The following is a 21,337-nucleotide window of genomic DNA, read 5'->3' as shown; positions in this document are numbered from 1 at the left end:
CAGAGAGTTTCCAAAATAACTGGGTTGATCTTTCCGACGGAGTCAAGTGAATATCGGCGGACATGTCATGTATCTCCGTTTACCCCCCAGTATATTGTTGTTTTTCCAATCTTGCATCGTGATCTTGGAAATTGATTGCGGACGAATCGAGTGAAGCCTATTCCGATCCGTAAAAGCTCAGCATACATACATACATACATCTTGGTTATCTCGCATCTCTCATCTCTTCTTGGTCATCATAACAGCTCCCTACCATCCAGCGCAATGCTCAGATTGACCACTTCAACTACATCTTCAGCGAGCAGGATTATCGCGGGACCATCCGTCCGTCGATGTCTTGCCACTGCCGTCCCCACTTCTCCTTCCTCCTCTTCCACCGATAATACCGCCGCTCCTCCTCGACGTAAACGATTCGAAAAGCTAGATGATGGACTCACCTTTGATGACTTTGTATCAGGCGAGGAACTGCCTGATGCCAACGAAAGAGTGGTATTGGGTAATACAACGCAGTACGTGTATTTAGCTTGCCATCATGATTCTCTTAGCTAATCAATCACGGTAGACCTCGATTACCATCATTCCTCAAACATCCCATTCCAACTGGAGCGTCATACAGTAATATAAAGAAGGAACTGAGAGGGTTGGGTCTGCATACCGTATGTGAAGAGGCGAAATGTCCTAATATCGGAGAATGCTGGGGCGGTGGGAAAGGCAATGCCACGGCCACTATCATGGTAAGTTTAAGATAACCTTCTAAGCATATCGAGGCATAGCTGAAAATATCATCTTCCAGCTCATGGGTGATCAATGTACGCGAGGATGTCGATTCTGTTCAGTCAAGACCGCTCGTGCACCTCCACCCTTGGACGTACACGAACCTGAGAACACCGCCGAGGCTATCAGTCGATGGGGTTTGGGTTATATCGTTTTGACGAGTGTTGACCGAGATGGCGAGTCAGATTAGCCAGCTGTAATGATGCTTCCGCTGATACATCCTTCCTTTTAGACCTTGTCGACGGAGGTGCAGCTCACATCGCATCGACAATATCCAAGATCAAGCAGAAAGCGCCTAAAATCCTCGTCGAAGCATTAACACCCGATTTCGCCAACAAGGGAGTGGATACGATACACACGGTCGCTTCGTCAGGATTGGATGTGTTCGCCCATAATGTCGAAACTGTCGAGAGATGTACTCCATTCGTCAGAGATAGAAGAGCAGGATTCAACCAGAGTCTGAGGGTTTTAGAAGAAGCTAAAATTGGTGCTAAGAAAGCCGGCAAGGAGATATTGACAAAGAGTAGTATCATGTTGGGTGTAGGGGAGCAAGAGGATGAGATTCATGAAACTTTGAGGAGTGAGTAGCAGCGAGTTTTGTTTGATCAGAGACTTACAAAGGCACCTTTCTATATAGGGTTGAGACAGTCCGAGGTCGATGTTGTCACTTTCGGTCAATACATGAGACCTACCAAGAAACACATGAAGGTCGATCGATATGTCCAGCCAGAAGAATTTGCTAAATGGAAGGAAGTAGCGGAGGGAATGGGTTTCTTATACGTTGCTTCGGGACCCCTGGTCAGGTCAAGTTACAAGGTGAGTTTCGAGATTCCTGTTAGATGAATGAAGATTTTCGAAACCACAACCACTGAAACATCTGCTCATATATGCCTTGTTTAGGCCGGAGAATTCTTCATTGAAAATGTGTTGAAGAAACGTCGAGCTGCCGCTGCCGAACAGGCCGCAGCTGAGCTTTCTTCTCAATCAGCTGGAGCGACACCAAACGCATCCGCAGCTAGCGCATGATGTTGTATTGGTTGATTATGCATTGTATTTGTACATTACACATTGCCCTATCTACCTTTCCACTCGGTACCCCCGGGACTACCTCCCCAAGTGGTACTTCGCAGCATACCACGATCATCGCGTGAGAAATAACCACTTGCTGCTCTTTCGAAAGCCGGTGATCCAGAAGGCAGAGACGAAGGTATATACTCCTTTTCTTTGCCTACAACCGCTTTTGATACTTCCTTCTGAGCCCTGTTGAATACTCTCAGACCGAAGGACGCGACTGTCCAAACACCGCCTGATTGAGATGGTATCGTTAGCCAGTCTGATTTGTATACAAACGTGATGGGTGCTGAACTCACCTATCACTCCTACCAGTCTGATCAAGAATTGATACAAGGATGTTGTTCTCTCTCGTACGGTTAGAGCCATAGCTTCTAGATCATATTTGAAGAAGATACCGGGAACCCCTTTTCCATGTTCGAATGAGCGAGAATAGTCGGTCACAGCGTATTGAGAAGTGACGAGTCGACGTCGAGCTGCGTCGATGTACGTGGTGGGGACTACTCGTAAAAAGTATTGGAAGATGGTAAATGCTGCGAGATATTATGAGCAGGCTTATCAAAATGAACGCTAAGAGTTTCACTCACGCTCCTTGGCGATTTCGTAACTCTTATCGAGGGGTTGCGAGATGGCTGGGAAGAACGGACCGAATGAGAACTCATGAACGATGTGGGAGAGATTCATCACTGCGGAAAGAAACCCCGTAAGCTGTGGCTTCTGCGTTTCAAGGAGAGAGACGAACTCACACTGATGATCAGTATGTTCGAAGCTCATATAACCATGACCGAGCGTGGTTATATGCAGATTCGCCGTAACTTTCTTGACCTCAACACTCCCGTATATTCTACATGCCGGGCCATCAGGTATACTATCGTAAGTCGGTCTATAAGCAGCTTGAGACTTCTTGACGCCTTTCCTAGATGGAGGTGAGAACAGTAATCGCTGTATTCCGGTGAAAGTCCTCTTTTGATTTGGTGTACGTCGACGAGATGAGGAGATGATCTCTGATGCTGATTGAGCGGTCGGTGCTACGTGTCTGTTATAGCTGTCAGTACAATTCACATCAGCCAAGGGGCAACTACTCACTTCATCGAAGTTGCCCCAACCGTGTTGAATTGAGTGCCATCTTTGACAAAGGAATTGCTCAGATGTAATCTATCACCGACGGCATCCCTCAAATCGATGGAAAGGTCTATACACTACGTCAGATTGGTCTTCAAATTCATGACCAGATATAGCTCACAATGACAAGGCATAGCTACGGTCAGATCCACATTGAGCTGAAGATCCTTCTCCAACTCATGATCCACATGGAAGGAATAGTCCGGTGCACCGTAAAGGTATTCTCCCAGGTCGTTCTGAGGGATTCAAGTCAGCGCCTGGTAAAGGAATTTAAAATAAATTGAGATACTCACCAGAACCAACAGGAATATTATGAACCCTACCACCGCGGTCAGTACCCCTCCTCTTCTCGAGCGGACAGTATACGTCGATTGGACCTTCAGGTGGTGTCATATGTCAGTGATGCCTTACCTGAGACCCAACGATAATAACACTGACCTTTGGGAAAGCATCAAAGCTCTTTATAGGCGCTATCTTATCCAGTTCCTCCAACAAAGACTGACTCTCACGTCTCGGTCTTGACTGCTCGCTGGCATGGTCTATCAGATGTGGCTCGTACATGGTGGTAGGGTGAGGCAAAGGGGTGGACCAAGGGACAGTCACCTGTAATGGATGATCATAAAAGACAACATATTTTGGTTGTTGTACGGCTGTATAGTGAACGAGTGAACGATCGCACTGTAACGTGGCATCTATCCTCCATGCACGATGTCGGCGAGTTCCGCTTGTGTCGCGTCTTTCTGGTACGTGCCTGATTTTGTTTTTTTAGCTGTTTATTTACCCTGAGCAGCACTCTGCATCTTGTAAACAAACGAGATTCGGACATTCCATTAGACAATTAACAGTAGATGTTGGTTCAACCTGTCAGCTCATATACTCACTCTTCTATCCATATACCATATACCATATACATTTGACGATACCACTCTTATCCATCTCTTGTTCCGACTGTCAACTCACTACTAATGTCGGTCCTATTCAGATCCATCGAACACTACTACCGATAAATGTCATTGTCCCCAACCAGACACAGAACTTTATCCCCTCAACCGTCATCCCCTTCTCTCGCCGTCGGTTTACCACCCGCCCTTCCCGAATCCAGTATCATGCAACCTTCCTCCCCATCCAAAATGCCGAAAACAAAGTCACGTAAGCGTATACATCGGGGTGATGTCTCCTCTTCAGCCGCATCATCCGAGAATGAACAGGAGGATACAACTCAGATAACGCCGAAGAGGAAGATCATCAATCCTGTAGAAGCACCTTTGCCACCTTCAACAGGCAAAAAGTCAAAGAAGAAGATGACTCTGCAAGAAAGATTAGCTGCTGCTGCCAATGCCAGAGCGGGAGCTTCAGCTGAAGGAGGATTGAAAGCGAAAGTGAAGAGTAGTAAAAGTATAGCAGACATGAGTGAACCAGCGACCATAGCAGAGAGCTCCTCTTCAGCTTCTATGTTGATGACGCCTCAAACAAGATCAGAGATACTCTCTTCCAGAAGTGCAGCTTATTCCTCCAGCTCAAGTGATAAAGTGGTAGTCTGCGTTAGGTCAGTCCATAACTCAATCTACTAATCTTATCTCTGAATCAAGTGAGAGACAAAGCTGAAACCGGTTCTCCTTTGCAGGATCAAACCGACTAAGAACCCTTTCGCAAACATAGCATACGATATCTCACCTACCTCTTTATCATTGTCAGATGAACATCCAAAAGTGAAGCAGCGAGGTGGAAAGGCGGGGAGAGAGGATGGATATACATATACGTTTGGTAAGTTCTCATTGTCGGACTCGATCATATGTCTGACTAGCGCACGCACATAGATAAACTCCTTCAATATCCATCAACCACACCTGAGCTCTATGGAGACAAAGTGGCACCATTAGTCGACAAGGCGATGCATGGGTTCAATAGTACCATCTTTGCGTGAGTCCTAAGCCGAGCCCGCAGGTAGCTTGCTGACTCTGCTTAATAGGTATGGTCAAACTGGTAGTGGAAAGTCTTTCACGATGGTGGGTTAACTAACAGGTGATCTTGGTTTTTATGCTGACATGCGTTACAGACTGGAACCTCAGATGAATTGGGTATCATACCCTGTGCTGTGGATGGTGTATTCGATGCTATTACTGCTGTAAGTAATATAGCTGAGTGAACGAATCATACCTGATAATCCCATAGGACACCGAACGAGCGTTCTTGTTGCGAGTATCATACATCGAAATCTACAATGAGACACTGCGTGATCTTCTCAACTTCAAGAAAGGACCGCTCAAAGATGACGAGAAGCCTGCGATACACTACGCCAAGGTGAGTGTGCAACCGTCGTATCTTACAGCCTCGCTGACCGTATTTGATCATATCAGGGGAAAGTCTACGTCGATCCGCTAGTCGAAGAGATAGTATCTACACCGCAGGATGTCATCGATCTCCTGGAAAAAGGAAACGCTCAAAGAAGTATAGGGGCAACTGATTGGGTGAGCTGAGCTCTTTCCACCAAGCCAATGTCAGCTAACGATCAATACTAGAACGAACGCTCTTCTCGATCTCACTGTGTTTTCACCATCGTTATCGAGTCAAGACCTAGGGATGGTGACGGAGATGATGATATTAGGTTATCTCGACTGGTACGTACGGGACGTAAGCGGAAATGTGATAATGCTGACCGTTCATTATGTGCAGAATCTGATCGTAAGTTATCATGGGAAACCACGGAATAAGAGAGTCTACTATAGCTGATGTACGCATTGTTAGGATCTTGCCGGATCTGAAAAAGCTGTCTCCGATTCCGAGCGACGAGGAGAAGGGAAACATATCAATCAGAGGTAAGCTGAGTGGAAAGACAAAGACCAGTCCGCTGATCCCCATATGTAGTTTGCTCGCTTTACGAGAAGTCATCAATAAGCTTACCGAGAAGACCAAGGCGACGTAAGTTCCTTTGGTCCAGAGAGGCATTCAATGTGGCTGACACTCCTTCAGCCATATCCCATATCGAAACTCGAAACTCACACATCTGCTCGAGAATGCGCTTGGTGGTGATTCAAATATCTGTGTCATCTGCACGTAAGTTCATGGTTTTTATTATGCCATATGGGAGTAGAGCGTTGACCCAAATATTGTACAGCATGTCAGCCGAAGAAGAACACTGTGGCGAGACGCTGGAAACACTGAAATTTGCCGGCCGTTGTTCGCAAGTGAAGACCAATGCCAAGAAGAACGTCGTGAGTACTCCTAAAACGATGGCAGCATCCATGCTGATCCAACCACCAGCTGCAATCATCGGAACGCGCTTTGATCAAAGCTAAGGATCAGGAGATAGAGGACCTGAGGTCAAGGCTTGCCACTCTTACCAGAAGTGAAAGTTTACCGAAGGTGGAACCTCAGATTGAACCATCGTCCAATGTGAGTGAATCGCATGATCAGTCTATATCACGTCCTGACTCTCCATTCTTAGCTTGCCGATTCTGTCGCCGCAATGGAAGCTAGAAAAACCAGATTGGTCGCTCAGTTGTCCAAACTGAATGGAGAAATTCTCACGTCCGAACTGCCAAGATGCGGCGCTGGTCTACCTTTATCACCTCCCAAACCAAAGAGACGAAGGATCAGTGATTTCTCCGCGATAGTGTCCACCGGCACGGGCAGATTGGGAATCGGCTTAGGCACACCTAAGAAGACGGTCGATCGAAGAGCGATAAGTGGTATGAGCAGGTTGACAGAAGAGTCAGAGGAAATGCCTGGAATCATCGGGGCGTTAAAACAAGCCGCTGGCGGCGATGTATCCAAGGTAAGCGGATTTATAATCAGGTGGGGCAGGAGCTGATCATGTCTTTCCCCCAGAACTTTGAACAAGATCGGGCGTTAGCAGCTGCTCGGCGAAATCTTGCTGCTAAGGAAGAGGAGTTATCACTTGCCAACCGAAATCTCGCATCTGCTCTTTCGCGAGCTTCTCAATTATCCGACCGGGACGCAAAAGTCGCTTCACTCGAAAACGAACTCCGTCAGGCTCTTGATGCTCTCGCATCCACCCAGGAAACCCTTCAACGAACCGAGACCGATCTCAAGGATCAAAATTCGCAATTGGAAAGTACCCGTACGGAACTCGTCTCTACAATCGAAGATAAAGCCAAGAAGATCGATGAATTGGAGAATAAAGTGATTGATCTTAGAAACAGTAGGGAAGAGCTTGTGATTGAGGATCAAGTCAGGTTAGATGAAGTACAGAAATTAGTGGAACAGACGAAGCAAGAGAAGGATCAGTTGAAGGCTGAGCTTGATAGCCTCAAAGCTCAATCCGTTGCTTTGGAAGAAAAGAAGGATGCCGATTTGGGAAAATTGAATGGTGAAATCAGTAAACTCAATCACCAGCAAACCGAATATGCGGCTCAGCTGCAGACCGCTTCTCTCAAAGCAAATGAGTACGAAGCCACTATCTCCACCTTGCAATCTCAAATCAACGAACAATCAGCTTCCCAATCGACTTTCGAAGCTGAGATGGCCACACTGCGAACCGAGAAGTCACTTGCTGAGCGCCAAACGGAAGAAGCTCGTGCTGATCTCGATCGATTCCAGCGAGAAGCTATGTCGAACGAAGCGAAAGTCTTGGCTGAATTGCGAGAGGAGATTGGAAGGTTAAGAAAAGAAAGGGACGAAGATAAGCTCTCTTGGGAGAGGATGCGGGTAGAGATGGAGGGTGAGCTACTAAAAGAGAAGCAGAGAAAGGAGGAACTAGATCAAGAAGTGAATGGTCTCAAAACAGCTTCTGCGGAAAATTCAGAAAGGGAAAGGAAAATCCAAGAGCAGGTCAACGGACTTTCTGGAAAGCTGGAAGATGTTGCGAAAGCCAATGGCCAACTAGAAGATCAGCTCCGACGGGAATCTGAATCCAAACTTGCTATCGAGAAGGAACGAGATAACCTTCAATCTCGAATGGTCGCAGCTGGCGGCGCCGAACAGCAGCTTCAAGCAGAAATCGCTACCCGCACAGCGTTGCAAGCTCAGCTGGACGATCTGACCCGACAACTTGCTCAATCCTCGGTAAACCTCGACACAACACACCAATCTCTGCAGGATCTCAGAGAGAAGTTCTCTACAGCTCAGAAAGATCTCGAGATCCAAGAGAAGCGACTAGAAGCCGAATGTGCCGCTCGACAAGAAGCTGAGAAGGGGATGATAGAATCGGTTCAAGCTCGAGATCAAGCTGTTGCTGAGGTGAAGGAAAAGGATCAGCTCATAGAGCAGGAAAGGTCTTTAAGGAGTGAAGCAGAGAAGCGAGTTCAGCAGTTGACTGATCAACGTGCCGCAAACTTGCAAGGCGTGAAGGAAATTAGAAGGAAATTAAATGCTGAAGTGGCAGCTCGAGAGGAGATTGAAAAGCAATTGTCGCATTTGAAAGAGAAGGAGGTAGCTGCGAATCTCGATGAAGACGCTCTCAAGAAGAAGTTGGCGGATGAGACTTCTGCGAAGGAGGATCTTCGACAACAGCTCAATGAGGTCACAACTCAGCTGAAAACCTTAACTTCGAAGCTCAACGAAAAGGATGATAATCTTTCAGCTGCTATGTCGATCAGGGAGGATCTAGAGAAACGGCTTCTGAAGCTGACAGAAGATCTGCAGACTTCGACTACTGCTTTACAATTGAAGGAGCAGGAGCTTAACGCTCTAGCTCTGACCGCCGCACAAGCCGAGCAAACGATTGCTCAATCGTCATCACAAAATAAGCATTTGTCTGAACTGCAAGAACAGCTTTTGACCGAAACCAACGCCCGAAAGGCAGCGGAGCTTCACCTCACCAAGGTGTCATCCGAATTGGTCAACAAGCATGAAGCAGCTCAGCATGTTCTCGAAGCAGAGTCCCTGTCCCTCCGTCAAGCTCTGAAGACTGCTCAAAAGGAGGCTTCAGATGTGAAAATGGAGTTTGAAGCTCAACGTATCAAGCTCGATCAACTATCATCCGAACTGCACGACCTCAAATCCAGATCTGAAGTTACCATCACCACCTCCATCTCATCTCGATTACGTCACTCAGCTCCTGGTCCTGGTCACGGCATTGACAAAGATATGTCGGCGACGGCACTTGATAGCTTAAGATCTCGTTCCAGACGTGGCGTTTCCAGCGGCACTGGTGCGTTGGAACGAGATGCCTCGTTAGCTATGCTGAAAGGAAGAGAGGAGGAGGAGATCGATAGGTTAGAGAAGATCATTGAGGTCCAGAAGGAGATTATCGATGAGCAAAGGGAGAAGATCGAGAGGTGGGGCAAAGTGAGTGATGTTTTCGGAAATGCGTCGGAAACGGAGCTGACTTCTTGATTCAATTCATAGGAAATGGAAAAACAGAGAGAGATCGTCCGATTGCTCACTAACGATAATCATACACCTGTACCATCACCTTCGCCTCTACCGGTACGAACTGGCTCCCCTCGAGGTCATGGAAAATCCCATTCCATCTCTCATTCTCCAATGCCCTCTGCGTTGCCCAACGCCAAGGGTCTGGTATCCACTTTCACTGCTCGTAACCTTGCGTTGCCAACCAGCCCAAGTCCACTTCCCATGCATCCCACTCAATTTAGCAATTCTTCGTCTAGAACTCGAAGGAGGGTTACGATTGAGCATGACATCGATCGACTTACTGGTGAGTTGGTTTTCCCTTATAGCTGAAGTGCAGTTGCTGATCAAGCTTGATCGTAGAAAGTAGCAAAGTCAACAAGGCAAAAGCGATGTTCGAATCACCCGAGAAGAGTACCGCAGCACCTGCTACACCTCCCAAGGTACCACTTCGAGCGACTCAGAGTGTCAGATCGGTGCCCAGGCAGCGTCGGCCATAGGTGGTTGACCCTCCTACAATGTTTCTTGTTTCTCTGTTTCATGATTATCCCGCAGTGCGGAAGTGTGTTTAGTTTCCTCTTTATTCGGTCTCCTGCCTGAGCTTGGTACTAAAGATTCTATATTCCCTGCATGTATATACAACGAATGAAAATGAATGGATTGACAGAAGTAGTTTCATCAGATAGCATGGTGGTGGTTGTTTTCGAATCACGTGACGTGAGATATGTCAACAACACGTTCAGAACATGCCTTTTATACTTTGGGTACTTGATATCGTACATGTCGAAAGTATGCAACAGCATAGCTGACATCCTCGGGGTACAATGATTGAGCGCAGTCAGGATGCGGACGATGAGCTGAGGGATCTGCTCCCAGAAGAGGCGCAGGAGTTGCGAGACTTTCTGGAGAAGCGACGGTGGTTTGAAGCAAAGCTGAAGGTATGTAGATGTCAGGTAGGCCAGTATTTTGGTTGCTAACGAATGCTGCTTGCAGTCTCTGGAAGATGTACCACCCATATACCCCTTCATACATCCTATCTTGATCTCGAACGATAGAGATAGTACCCGCCCTCAAGCTTTCATACGGGAGAAGGAGAGCTCGTCGGATTATCGACTGCCCACCGCTGATCAAATCAAAGAATGGCAGAAAGAACGAGACAGGATTGAAGCAGAAGTGATGGTTTTTGATGGAGGAGACCTCGAGAGGATGAAGGAGAAAACTCGGGGTATGTATTCGCTATGTCACGATTTCAGTCTAGCGCTGACCCTTCACAACAGCCGCAACTCTGTTACCTCTTACACCCCCGTCGACCCATCTTGTCTCCATAACACTCGATCTGATCGTTTTGATTGATCGTCTTCTCACACTTCTTCGACACCGAGGATCTCTTCTCGAGCTCACCGCGATTCGTCTTCGCTGGGATCAAATACGATGGCAGATATACTTGGAGACTGAGAAGATACGCGACGAAGTCGCTCAAACTGTGCGAGACAAAGGGAGATGGCAGCCGGTCATAGAGGCTCTAGGGTCTCGGAATCACAACTCACAACGCAAACAATCGATCCAAAACATGGATATAGATCAGATTTCTCTCCCCCAAACTCCGTCCCCTTGCGTGACAAGTCTTCCCGAACGCTCGTCAGCATCTGGGCCCAGTTCACCCAAGGTCTCTTCGCCGAGACCCGAATCACACAAATCTCCCAAATTGCATACTACGCCAAAAAGGTCACTTCATATTCCTCTGCTTCACTCTCAATTGATCAATCTCAATATACGGCAGCAGAATCTTCAGGCAAATGAGGTGAAGCGCAGTGGTGCCTTGCTTGATCGAATGATTGACATTGCGGGGCCACTCTCAAATCTGGGTGGTATCGATGGTCCGGTCGATAGTGCGGAAAAGGTGGATAATGGAGCGGTACCCGATGAACTCTTAGATATACAAGATGAGGTGGAAGAAAAGGTCAGAGATATGGGTGATAGAATAGCTTGGTGTAAGCAGCTAGAAGATCATTGGAAGAGGTAAGTCATTAGCTCCGAACTCAACGGGAGCTTTGACTGATCCTCCGTTCAGATCCGAAGAGCATCACGCAGCATCTGCGGATAGCTTACATCATGCCGAGCATCTCATGACAATTCTCAATCTCCATCTACAACAGCCCGCATCAAGCGGGCGGTATCGTGAAATGTGTGACCTCCTCGAAGACGCGCAGAAACGACTTCCTGTACCGATCAATAAGTCATTCCCCAAGCCTTCGCATCAAGCGTACCCAGAAAACGATCAACACAACGAAGAGGTCGTTGCCGCTCTTACTGAAGCCTACAACCAGGCACAAAGCTCCTTGAAGACCTGTCAGATCGGTGTAGAAAGGTATGGGAGGTTGGCAAGATCGAGGGATGTTATACTGGCGCAGAGTTCGACTGCAACGGGCATTGCAGCTACGTTAGAAAATGCTACCCACATCCTGTCAAATGGCGACGGTACTGCGATCCCGCCTGACTTGGACGACCCACTAAGTCTCTCCGCTTCATTCGTAGAGTGGGCACAAGAGGTGCCTGGGTGGATCACCAAAGCTCAGCAGCAGATCGAAGAAGGAACAACACTCTCGCAGAAACTCTCACTTGCGGTGGTCAGATATCAGCACCTCTTGCAACAATCTTGTCATGGCTTTGACCCAATCTCAGTCGTCGACGATCTGATCGAACATGCCGGTAAACAATCTGAAGACCTTATGAAGCTGTGTATAGCTGCAGCAGCAGGTGTCACAACAGCTCAAGAGCGTAAAGAGATTCTCTCTGCATCGCATCCTTTCATTGTTTCTGTCACCGCAATCCAATCGAGTCTTGCAGCCTTGCAGGGAAAAGTCTCCTTGAGCACACAGCGATCTGCATGGCCGACTTCGGAAGCAGTGAGTGCGGATTTACTCAAGGGAGAAGTCTCTGCAATAAGTCAACGGTCGAAGACAGAGGTACGAGTTCCTTCGCAGTCTCTGTTTCGACGCTTTCCTCAAGCTCAGGAGACCTTCCCGATCTTGTGGAGCTACTTCAGAGAACAGCTATCCGATCTTGATGAAAAGGAACGACATCTTCATCAATCCATAAACTTGATGGAACGGGTAATCATACAAGCAAACGCAATCCGATCAGCGGAAGAAGATGAAACTTTTTTGCACAAGAAAGTGGAAGCGATACAGCAAGTATTAGCAGCTTCGGACCCTACCATGGACGTGGAACTCGACAATCAGTCCAGACAGGTGGATAAATTGGAACAAGAGTTCATGAAATGGGAGTCGACACTGGCAGGAAGAATCCCTTTTTTAGCCAATACCACTGGAACACTTGACCCTGGAAATGGCCACTTCGGAGCAGATGGAATAACGGTTGTCAAGCCTTCACATGTCAAAACGGAGGAATTACATCAGCCAATAAACAAGTCTGCGGTTGATCTAGCTGTGCGGAGACACATCAACATGAGTAGCCTGAGACTTGCTTCCGAGATCAACAACTGCAAAGCTCTACTCCGCCGTCACAAAAACGAATGTTGGGAACGAAGATGCCACGAAGCCGCTGCTCACATTGATACTGTTGTCTCCCAATGGCAAGTTTTACGAAAAGATGCAGAAAAAGACATCGCAAGGCTCGATCAACAAATGGATGCTGGATGTTCGAGTGGATCGGCAACTTGCAACGCCGCAGACCTCAAAGCGCGATACAGCTCAATCTTCTTTCAACATCAAACAGCCAGTAGGGATGCCCTTGAAGAACTGAAATCTCGCATCAAAGATAATCCAGAGCCTGATCGCGATACGTTGGATGGGAAACAATGGGACTCTACTGTGGGTCCAGCAACTTCTGCTGTCCAAACGGTCCTCTCTGAGATCGATCAAATGCAAGCTTTGCTCAAAGATAAAAGCAAAATTCGACTTAGCCCGAAGACGCAAGTCCCAATCGAACAAATTGATGACATATTTGGTCCGTCATCATCCTCAAACCTAAACATATCAGCCAGTCCGGTCGACCAGACTCGCCAACTCCAGACAGATTTAGACAGGTTAAATCTGGAATCCATAGTCAACCCATCGTCCGAGGATCTGACGAAAACGCCTAGATTACAGCGGCTACCCGATACTCAAACAGCTGAGAGCCTCGATTACAGTTTGAAAAGGATATCACAGAAGGCTCAGGATGTGAAAATGGATCAGGCTAATCCCAGCTCAGCCTTACACAACACACTTGCAGCTTCAATTGCCGAACGGCAGTTGTTGATTCCTCGACTTTACCGGCTTGCACGCTTAGATACAGTCATCAAAAAGTGTGATCAGGCTCACAGCGACCTGCTCCAAGCCATCGATGCGGAAGATCCAGATCAGCTAGAGAAGCTTCTGGCTCTGGCGACATCCGCGTATAAAGCGGTTATACAATCCAGCGTAGAGATCAATGATGATAGACGTGTGGTCAGGGAAGTTAAGCGAGTCTCCCAATCATGGGAGGAGCTTCAAATGTTAATGAATCGATCGGACCAGTCAGACAAGGTCTCGTCTAGGTCGCCAAGCGTTGCTTCGTACACCACACATCGTGCCAATAGTGCCACCTCTACCGCCTCTCGCTTGCCGCGATTGGTCAGCTCCGTTCCACGAGCAACTGCCAGGTCCACTTCGAATCCAATGACGGATACTATACCATCGCCTTTCACCAATCCTTCAACTAGTCTACGCATACGGGCAGTATCTGACACTCCAAGCAGATATCGACTGTCTAGCCTGAAGAAGAGCGCTGGTCCGCCTCTGTCGAAAAGGGGATCGATCACTACGCCTACGCCCAGTGATACTGGAAAGTGGCTCAGACAATCCTCTTTACCCAGGCCATCGCGTTTATCCATGCATTCGGGGTCTGTGACGGCTCAAGTCTTGAAAGTACCTCGAGACTTCACCAAGAAGGAATATATCCCGAACGCCAAGAGCAAGCTTGATGTGGCCATAGGCAAGGTTGTGAATAAATTGGATGTGAGTGGTCCATGAATGCAGATGACGTGCTGACAAATTGCAGGTTCACGTACCGGTACGTCCAGTAGGTCTCAACAGTGCCGACGAGTGGAAAGACCAGTCAGGACAATATTGGATAGGAGCGGAAGGCAGAGCGAAACTCTGTTTTTGTCGGATTTTAAGATCTCGTACGGTCATGGTCCGAGTGGGCGGAGGATGGGTTGAGCTTTCGAAGTGAGTCGAAGAACATTACGTTCAAGAATTCTGACTGATCAACCTCATCCAGGTTTCTTTTGGATCACTTTGCAGATGCGGTCAACTCTTGGCAGACTCCATTCGGCGAGGCGCAACAAAATGGGGTCTTTAGGGGACATTCTTGTCTTTCAGCGTCATCATCCAACAGTTCACTTTTCGGATCGAATTTGCCCATACCCATTACCTCCGCTTCACTCTCGTCGCAATATATGGGAAGACCTGTCCCTACGTCCTACTCGCATTCTTCGCTTGCATCCATAGCGTCGTCGTCCTCGGAAAAGACGCCGTCAAACAAGCCAATTGGGCTGCCAAATACCGAAGAAAATTATCTTTCTCCGGAGAAGTTCCCTCGGTCCACATCCAACCAAAGTCTTTCATCCCAACCTCACACCCCAAATTCTGCAAGAAAGCTCGACACCACCTCACCCAACGGTCCAGGAAGTCCTCTCACCGCATTTCAGTTTATGCGTAAAGCTTCCGAAAGTCCATCGATCAGAGAGAAAGAGAAGGAGAGATTCCATGGACGCAGATCGATTCTTGGTAAAGAGCTGCCAGCGGATTGACTCTGAATTATACATATAATGCATGTGTTATAAGATGATAATTTTGACTCGTATATGTATGTTTAATGACTACATGCAGAACCCAACTAGACTTTGTTCAGAACTATTGATATACAGCTGTTACTTTTATTTACATACAACGTTTTTATTTCTGTTAATAGAAACCATTTCCCATACCAGGTGTCACCAGACCGAAACCTGGAGCCAGCTGATGCCGAGGCGCAGCCGAATATTGATCATGCAAGTTGGCAAATGGAAGTGCTGGTGGGCCCATATCACCAACAGATGATTCAAACTTTCTTTTCTTGTTTTTTCCCTTTCCAGCACCACGCGCTTTAGCCGCAGCGATGTCTTCTTTGAGTCGTCTGTTGAGCAGTCGGAGCTGATGCAATTCGTATTGCCAAGATGTTCCACGAGTCGTCTCTAATTCTTCAAACAGGTTGGAAATAGGCGCGTGAACGACTGGTCGAGCACGGGTGATGGTTTGTATGGTGGCTCCGGGAATAGGGGAAACCATCAATTTTACCTGAATGACGAGACTGGTGGGAGGTATGCCAGTGATCGAGGCCATATCGTGACTTGACATGCGTGATATCTCACTCTCAGCGTTGCTGCTTGTTTCGTCGTCACCTCGGCCGACTGGGACATCAGGTATCGATCGACGAGGAGCATAGATGACTGTGAGAACATCGACTTGGTTGCCGGATTTGTGAACCAGTTTGTGCTGAACAGAGACGGCGCCGTTTCGGGTATCACCACTAAGGACGCGTCGAATGGCAGCGGAAAGGGAGGATACAGGGGCAGAAGGATCAGATTGGAGTAGAGCAGCAGCAGGTGGGCCATTATCCCCGCCGGGTAGAAGGGAGAAGAAGCTAAGCCCGACGACGTCCTCGGGCGGTTGTCCAAGAACACCTTCGACACCGTGAGTAGCGTGTAATACGAGACCTTGGAAGGAGATCTTTCCCCAGAATTCAGTCTCTGCTAGACCTCCATATTTTGATATCGAATCCCACGGTAAAGCGGGTACCGCTCGAGCACGACCACTCAAGATGACCGCTTTCCTTCCTTTTCCTGCTTCCACCACAAGCCTACCCACACTCTCAATCCATATATAGCCGGATGTCTTTCGTCGGATCCGGAAGACGAGGTTGACATGACGAGCTGAAGAACCGTCGGTTGGAGCATGAGTCGAATCTTTGAGTTCTCTCATGAGCGGAACGATGTCGGAAGGATGGGCGAATTCAGAAATGTTTTTGTTGAGCAATTCTTCGGGCTCGTATTCGAGTACCCGTCGGACTGAAGGCGAGACATATTGGAAAAATCCTTTGAGGGAGAGAGCGTGGACAAAGTCTAAGACCAATTAGCACATGCTTGTGTTAGATTGAACTCACCATCAGTGTTATCGAGCACCATCTTCAGCCACTCCATTCGGCCAGCTTCTTCTCCTGAACCGCTGCTTAGAGTATTTACCCTCTGTCCCATGATTTCCATCACTTCGCCACTAAGACCAGTGAGACCTATCTCTCTGACAGGGGGTCTCAAAGGCTTTTCGGGAGGATTTGAAACGGTATAATTGACTTGATAACTTCCATCCCTCATGTTCCGTAAGATGGCATTGGGCTGCTCGACCAAATCCACTTGGAACCCAACGTGATAGACGATATCCGTGCCGTCCCACGGAATTGGCACCACCGTGACTAAGTTGATGAACGGGACACCACCTCGGCGATAGTTGATAAGAGAAGCTTGACATTCTTTACCGGCGTTGAGCATTCGTTTGAGGTGGGCTACAGCGGTATTGTCGGTGTACTTTCGCTTTGAACCTTTGACGACTTCGCCATCAGGAGCTATGACAGAGATTTAGCGATGTACATCTACCAACAAGCAGTATGACTAACCCTGTAGGAATCGACAATTTCGACCCAGGATTTGAGGCAGTTCATACCCAGTCAACTGGCTGAAGCTGGGAGAGGCATAGACAATGGGAGAGTCGTATCGTCGAATATCCTGAAAGTTTGGTCAGCATGAGATGTGCACGTTAAACGAGTAAACTCACCACCACCAAGAAACTACAGCTTAGGTCTACGGGACCAAGTACTGTGCTAGGGTCTCTTCTCGCAGCTACTCGAGCTAAAACGCCTACCATGTCGAAACCCGTGGTGGAGTAAAGGCCAGGGCCATCGGTCAGCTGAGGTGGCATGGGTCCAGCAAGAAGTGATTGGGTATTCGATGGTGGAGCATAAGGTGCGGTCGATGAAGAGGCTATGTTGATGGTACTAGCAGAGTTGTGAGGAGCAGATGCGGAAGGTACATTGTCGTATGAACCGAAAGGGCTTTGAGAGAAGGTGGGTTGTTGAGGTAGTATGGCTGAAGTTGGCATCGAGCCAGAGGATGAGGAGTGTGGATAGGTTGTTCGTGGACTTTGCGGTTGACCTTGGTTATCCATATTCGGTGGAGGGTTAGTGTTGATCGAAGGAGGCATCTGATTTCGTGGAGGTCGCTGAGACGAGTCACGGGCGGGAGGGTTACGCGAAGCAAGGATGCTGGGACTGGGGTTTGGATTGACATAGAACATCGCGCCGAGATTGTTATTGTTGTTACTTGTGTCGTTCTTATTCTGATCGTGATTCCACTGCTCCCACCCGGCGTTCTCGTTGACATAACCACCCATGTTCTGCATATTCCCATTATTATCGCAATAGGGTTGCTGATTCTCAGAGTTATTGTTGTTCGAGATACCAAAGGCATTGGAGAAGATGGTACCAGGGGTGAGCTGGCCTATATCTGAGCCAAACAAGTTGGCTCCGCTGAACCCGCTCCAAGCTTCACCACCAGGCGGGAAGGTGGGTGCACCACCCACCTGATTGGTTAAAAACGAAGGAACCTGGAATCGTATGTCACGGGAGAATGCTGAGGGGTCGAGGGAGAGACCATTATCTTGAGTCTCAGATGATTTTGTAGCTGGTGATTTGCCTTTCCCAATCATCGGTTGTTCCGCTGGCGATCGAGGCGATGGACCTTGCGGTGGTGTTTGGGAAGGGACATGATAGGTGGCGAGTTGAGGCTGCGATGAAGTGGAACTCTGACTGTATTGTCGATGAGGGTTCTGGCGAGATGAAGCTGTTGAAGAGTTTGATCCTCTTGGGAGGGGTTGTTGAAAATTGATGGAGGAGGGAGATGGTCGAGACATGGAAATGCCATGGGCAAAGTTGTTGTACTGCTCATCTTGCGAAGGCATCCTGTGGTTGTTGAAAAGAGTCCCGCTGTGAGCATTAGCTACGGGAGGTGTCTGAAAGTTTATAAAGTTTGCCCAATCGAGGGGTGATTGAGCGTTTTGGTTAGGCTGTGGAGGGTTGCGAGGGACATTTGATGAGCTGCCGTTGTTAGAAGGCTGTCCGTTATTGGACTCTGTGTTGTTATGTAGTGGAGCGGGAGGAGGACGTTGAGAGTTGATTTGTGACATCGTGTCGTCGGGGTCGCTAGTGCAAAGGAGATGGGGAGACGACAGATAGGATGTTGCTGCTTGATTCGTATGCTGTGGTATCAACTGTGACTATGCTGATTGAAATGGTGTTGTATTATATTGATTGAGCGTTTCGTGCTGGATGTCTCAATCTCAACCAGGATGAGACTTGGCAATGGCGTATATGGATGGAGTGTGCGTGCTTGCGTATTATGGTACGAGCTGATGATGGTGTGATAACGCTTTTGAGAGTATATGCTTTTGTATTGGTGTATGTGTGAAAGTATGTGTAAGAGTGTAAAAGAGAGAGAGGTGAAAGAATGAGTGAGATGGTTGGGTCGATGATCAGAAGGTGAAAAGGGTGAAAAGGTGGAGTGTATGGTATGTATGGTCTAGGCAGAGTACGTGGTGTGTTGTCACTATGTTGCTATCTGCTACAGCATATGCAAAACAACCCCCCACTGTATCTACACAGTACACAGGGTATTCCTTCTCGGACATTGACCTTTTCGCTCTCACTCAGGGGTATAAACTCTCCTAGTTTACTACTCACTCTCGCTTTTCTCTCTCTCTGCGGTCCTGTTGGCTTTTTTAACTCGCACCGGAAAGATCTACATGCATACTACTCGCTACTGCATGACAATTCCAGCGATGCATGACAGACAGGCCATGGTGATGACGATTGTGAGACGTACTGTGGTCGGTGTGTGGGAATTAATCAACTTTGCAACTGAGACCATGCCTACGACTGACCTGTGCATGTGCTGCACCCGTATGTTACTTGCTGTATGCATGGAGGTCATGGTACGGGCGTGGGTGGGGGTGTCAGCGTATGAGTGTGGTACTAACCTGTTTCTGTTTTCTCCCTTGTATCATTTTTCAAACCCCGTATATCTCAAACTCTGCTCTGTTCTTTTAATCTATTTAAACTTGTTCCGTCTCGTCCGATACCCTGATACACCTTCCTCTCCTCTCATCCCTGTGCCACATGGCTGTTGTGTATTTCTCCGATCGTCCATATGACGTCGGTTACGCACTCCTCATGTCAGAATCGTGGGAGTCGGTGATCGATCGGGTGACACACAAATGGGTAGGTGAATCAAATTACAATTGCATTTGACTTGCACAACGGCCATTGACTCGCTCGTTCACAGTCTGGCCCACTGCAGCCAAGCAAGGTCAACCTCAAATTCGACAGAACAGTGGCGTCTGTGTCTACCCGGTCGATCATTCCCTTAGATACAATTGATTGCGTATGGGCAGTAGGGAGATCCTCCTACCATGACGATATTCATGTCGGATACAAGGACAGGATGGTTATGAGTTAGCATGTTATGAAACCGGCACCGACCTCCAATAGGTACTTCGGGGTGCAATACGGTGAGGACGGGATCTCGTAGCGTACTTACAGTCCGCCAGCGACGACTGCGAGCCATCCACGTCATGCTGGTCTGCGTCTGGGTACAAGGTAGTTTCAAGTTCGAAACTCACCTGATGCTACATGGCTATTGGCTTAAACATTCGTGATTTCATTCTCAATCCTCTCGAGATCTACTGCTCAGGAGTTCAGTTGTATATAGTGATGACATGTGGAGGAGGTGAAGGCCAAAGATTCATCACGACGGGAGCACTCTCGCGGGCGCTGAGGTTTGAAGTTCACATGAGACTTGTATGGACCGAGACATATCATTCAAGCCAACAACGTGTGGCCTGAACAACGTGGTTTTGGTTGACTGCTCCATACCTTATCAGAAGTGGTGCAACGACGCCCGCCTTCATTCCTACAAAAGCCATAGAGGAAAGAGACCACAGAGACTTGAAGCAATGGACGATCGTGATAACGTGGCTCATGTTTTACTGGTCAGATATTTAATGGTCCATTGATAGAAAAGTCTGTGGCCTGCAATGCACAAACCAAGATACCGTAGAAAACCTCAAGAAGATTGAGAGGGAAAACAAGAGTGAAAACAATCATACCATTACCTATTTTCTACCCCTTCTTCGGGTTCTTACTTTCTATCCGAGACATCGACAGAATAACACTTGCCACATTGATGCGGAGCGCATTCTAGCCGGTCCATCGTTAGCGGGACAAGTGACTGATACACGGGTGACTTGAGAGGAGACGAACCGATCTTTCTTCTCAGTCTGCGGTGCAGGTCGAAGGATCGCAAAGCTGCAATAGCACAATGGTCAATGTGTGCCTCAACAAACTTCGTGCAGGCCGCACCCGGTGGCATGGTCACTGAGTGTCTTGCAACGACCGATTGCGTTCATTAAAAAAAGCTTATGAACCGTCGGACAAAAGCGAACCTACCCAAAGAGTCGCATCAAGAGAGCAAAGGTGCTTTCGGGGAATGTCATCGATATACCTGCACTGCCACCCAGAAGGATTCCTCGATGCTTCCATTTCTCTCTTGCGATCTATTGGCATTGACCGTCCATCTCGAACATTTCAACATCACAGTCATACTTACTCGAATTCAACAATCGTGGGCTACCTAGCCGAACACAGCCAATCCACCTCATGCACCCTTCCGCCACCGAGGCTGAGCGTCTCTCCCCTTAGAAACTCCTCTCCTTCTTGTCGACAAAGGCCTCCCCAGATGATAGACGTTTTAGCTATGACGTCTGATTCGATTGTATCGTAGATGCGTATGAAAGATTCCTTGACAAAAGCTGCACTTCTAATATTTGATCAAGGCTTACAAATTTCAGAGCCATTCACAGCACTGTGGATCGTTAGCAGTGCATTCCATACCCAAGATGAGCCCTGCGAGATAAGTTTGTAATGGTGT

General features: G+C 47.9%; 5 protein-coding genes across 5 annotated transcripts; 3 read left to right on the top strand and 2 right to left on the bottom strand.

The window, feature by feature from the left end:
• Nucleotides 1-264: 264 nt before the first annotated feature.
• Nucleotides 265-1,800, top strand: V865_001193 (lipoyl synthase, mitochondrial; the record flags this gene model as incomplete). The annotated part of the gene is made up of 6 exons (XM_066225016.1): nt 265-509; nt 563-734; nt 794-950; nt 1,007-1,354; nt 1,412-1,590; nt 1,675-1,800. The coding sequence occupies 6 exons, from the start codon at nt 265-267 to the stop codon at nt 1,798-1,800; spliced, it is 1,227 nt and encodes a 408-aa protein (XP_066081113.1).
• A 47-nt stretch (nt 1,801-1,847) lies between these two features.
• On the bottom strand, nt 1,848-3,528 carry V865_001192 (uncharacterized protein; the record flags this gene model as incomplete). The annotated part of the gene is made up of 8 exons (XM_066225015.1): nt 1,848-2,080; nt 2,145-2,378; nt 2,433-2,531; nt 2,592-2,881; nt 2,932-3,037; nt 3,089-3,203; nt 3,261-3,344; nt 3,406-3,528. The coding sequence occupies 8 exons, from the start codon at nt 3,526-3,528 to the stop codon at nt 1,848-1,850; spliced, it is 1,284 nt and encodes a 427-aa protein (XP_066081112.1).
• A 446-nt stretch (nt 3,529-3,974) lies between these two features.
• V865_001191 (uncharacterized protein) lies at nt 3,975-9,779 on the top strand (the record flags this gene model as incomplete). Its single annotated transcript, XM_066225014.1, has 18 exons — nt 3,975-4,513; nt 4,592-4,731; nt 4,785-4,887; nt 4,937-4,973; nt 5,024-5,092; nt 5,140-5,268; nt 5,325-5,435; nt 5,487-5,585; nt 5,641-5,649; nt 5,713-5,783; nt 5,833-5,886; nt 5,938-6,021; nt 6,083-6,179; nt 6,229-6,360; nt 6,413-6,742; nt 6,796-9,216; nt 9,277-9,586; nt 9,643-9,779. The coding sequence occupies 18 exons, from the start codon at nt 3,975-3,977 to the stop codon at nt 9,777-9,779; spliced, it is 4,872 nt and encodes a 1,623-aa protein (XP_066081111.1).
• A 324-nt stretch (nt 9,780-10,103) lies between these two features.
• On the top strand, nt 10,104-15,076 carry V865_001190 (uncharacterized protein; the record flags this gene model as incomplete). Its single annotated transcript, XM_066225013.1, has 6 exons — nt 10,104-10,217; nt 10,273-10,504; nt 10,557-11,298; nt 11,351-14,279; nt 14,323-14,492; nt 14,545-15,076. The coding sequence occupies 6 exons, from the start codon at nt 10,104-10,106 to the stop codon at nt 15,074-15,076; spliced, it is 4,719 nt and encodes a 1,572-aa protein (XP_066081110.1).
• A 154-nt stretch (nt 15,077-15,230) lies between these two features.
• Nucleotides 15,231-18,539, bottom strand: V865_001189 (uncharacterized protein; the record flags this gene model as incomplete). Its single annotated transcript, XM_066225012.1, has 4 exons — nt 15,231-16,372; nt 16,468-16,923; nt 16,975-17,083; nt 17,133-18,539. 4 exons carry the CDS (start codon nt 18,537-18,539, stop codon nt 15,231-15,233), a joined length of 3,114 nt encoding a protein of 1,037 aa, XP_066081109.1.
• Between the last annotated feature and the right edge of the window lie 2,798 nt (nt 18,540-21,337).

The sequence above is a fragment of the Kwoniella europaea genome, chromosome 1, assembly GCF_036810445.1.
Source record: "Kwoniella europaea PYCC6329 chromosome 1, complete sequence".
Classification (NCBI taxonomy): Eukaryota; Fungi; Basidiomycota; class Tremellomycetes; order Tremellales; family Cryptococcaceae; genus Kwoniella; species Kwoniella europaea.
Note: the sequence above shows the minus strand (reverse complement) of the source record. Positions and strands in the feature narration are given on the sequence as shown.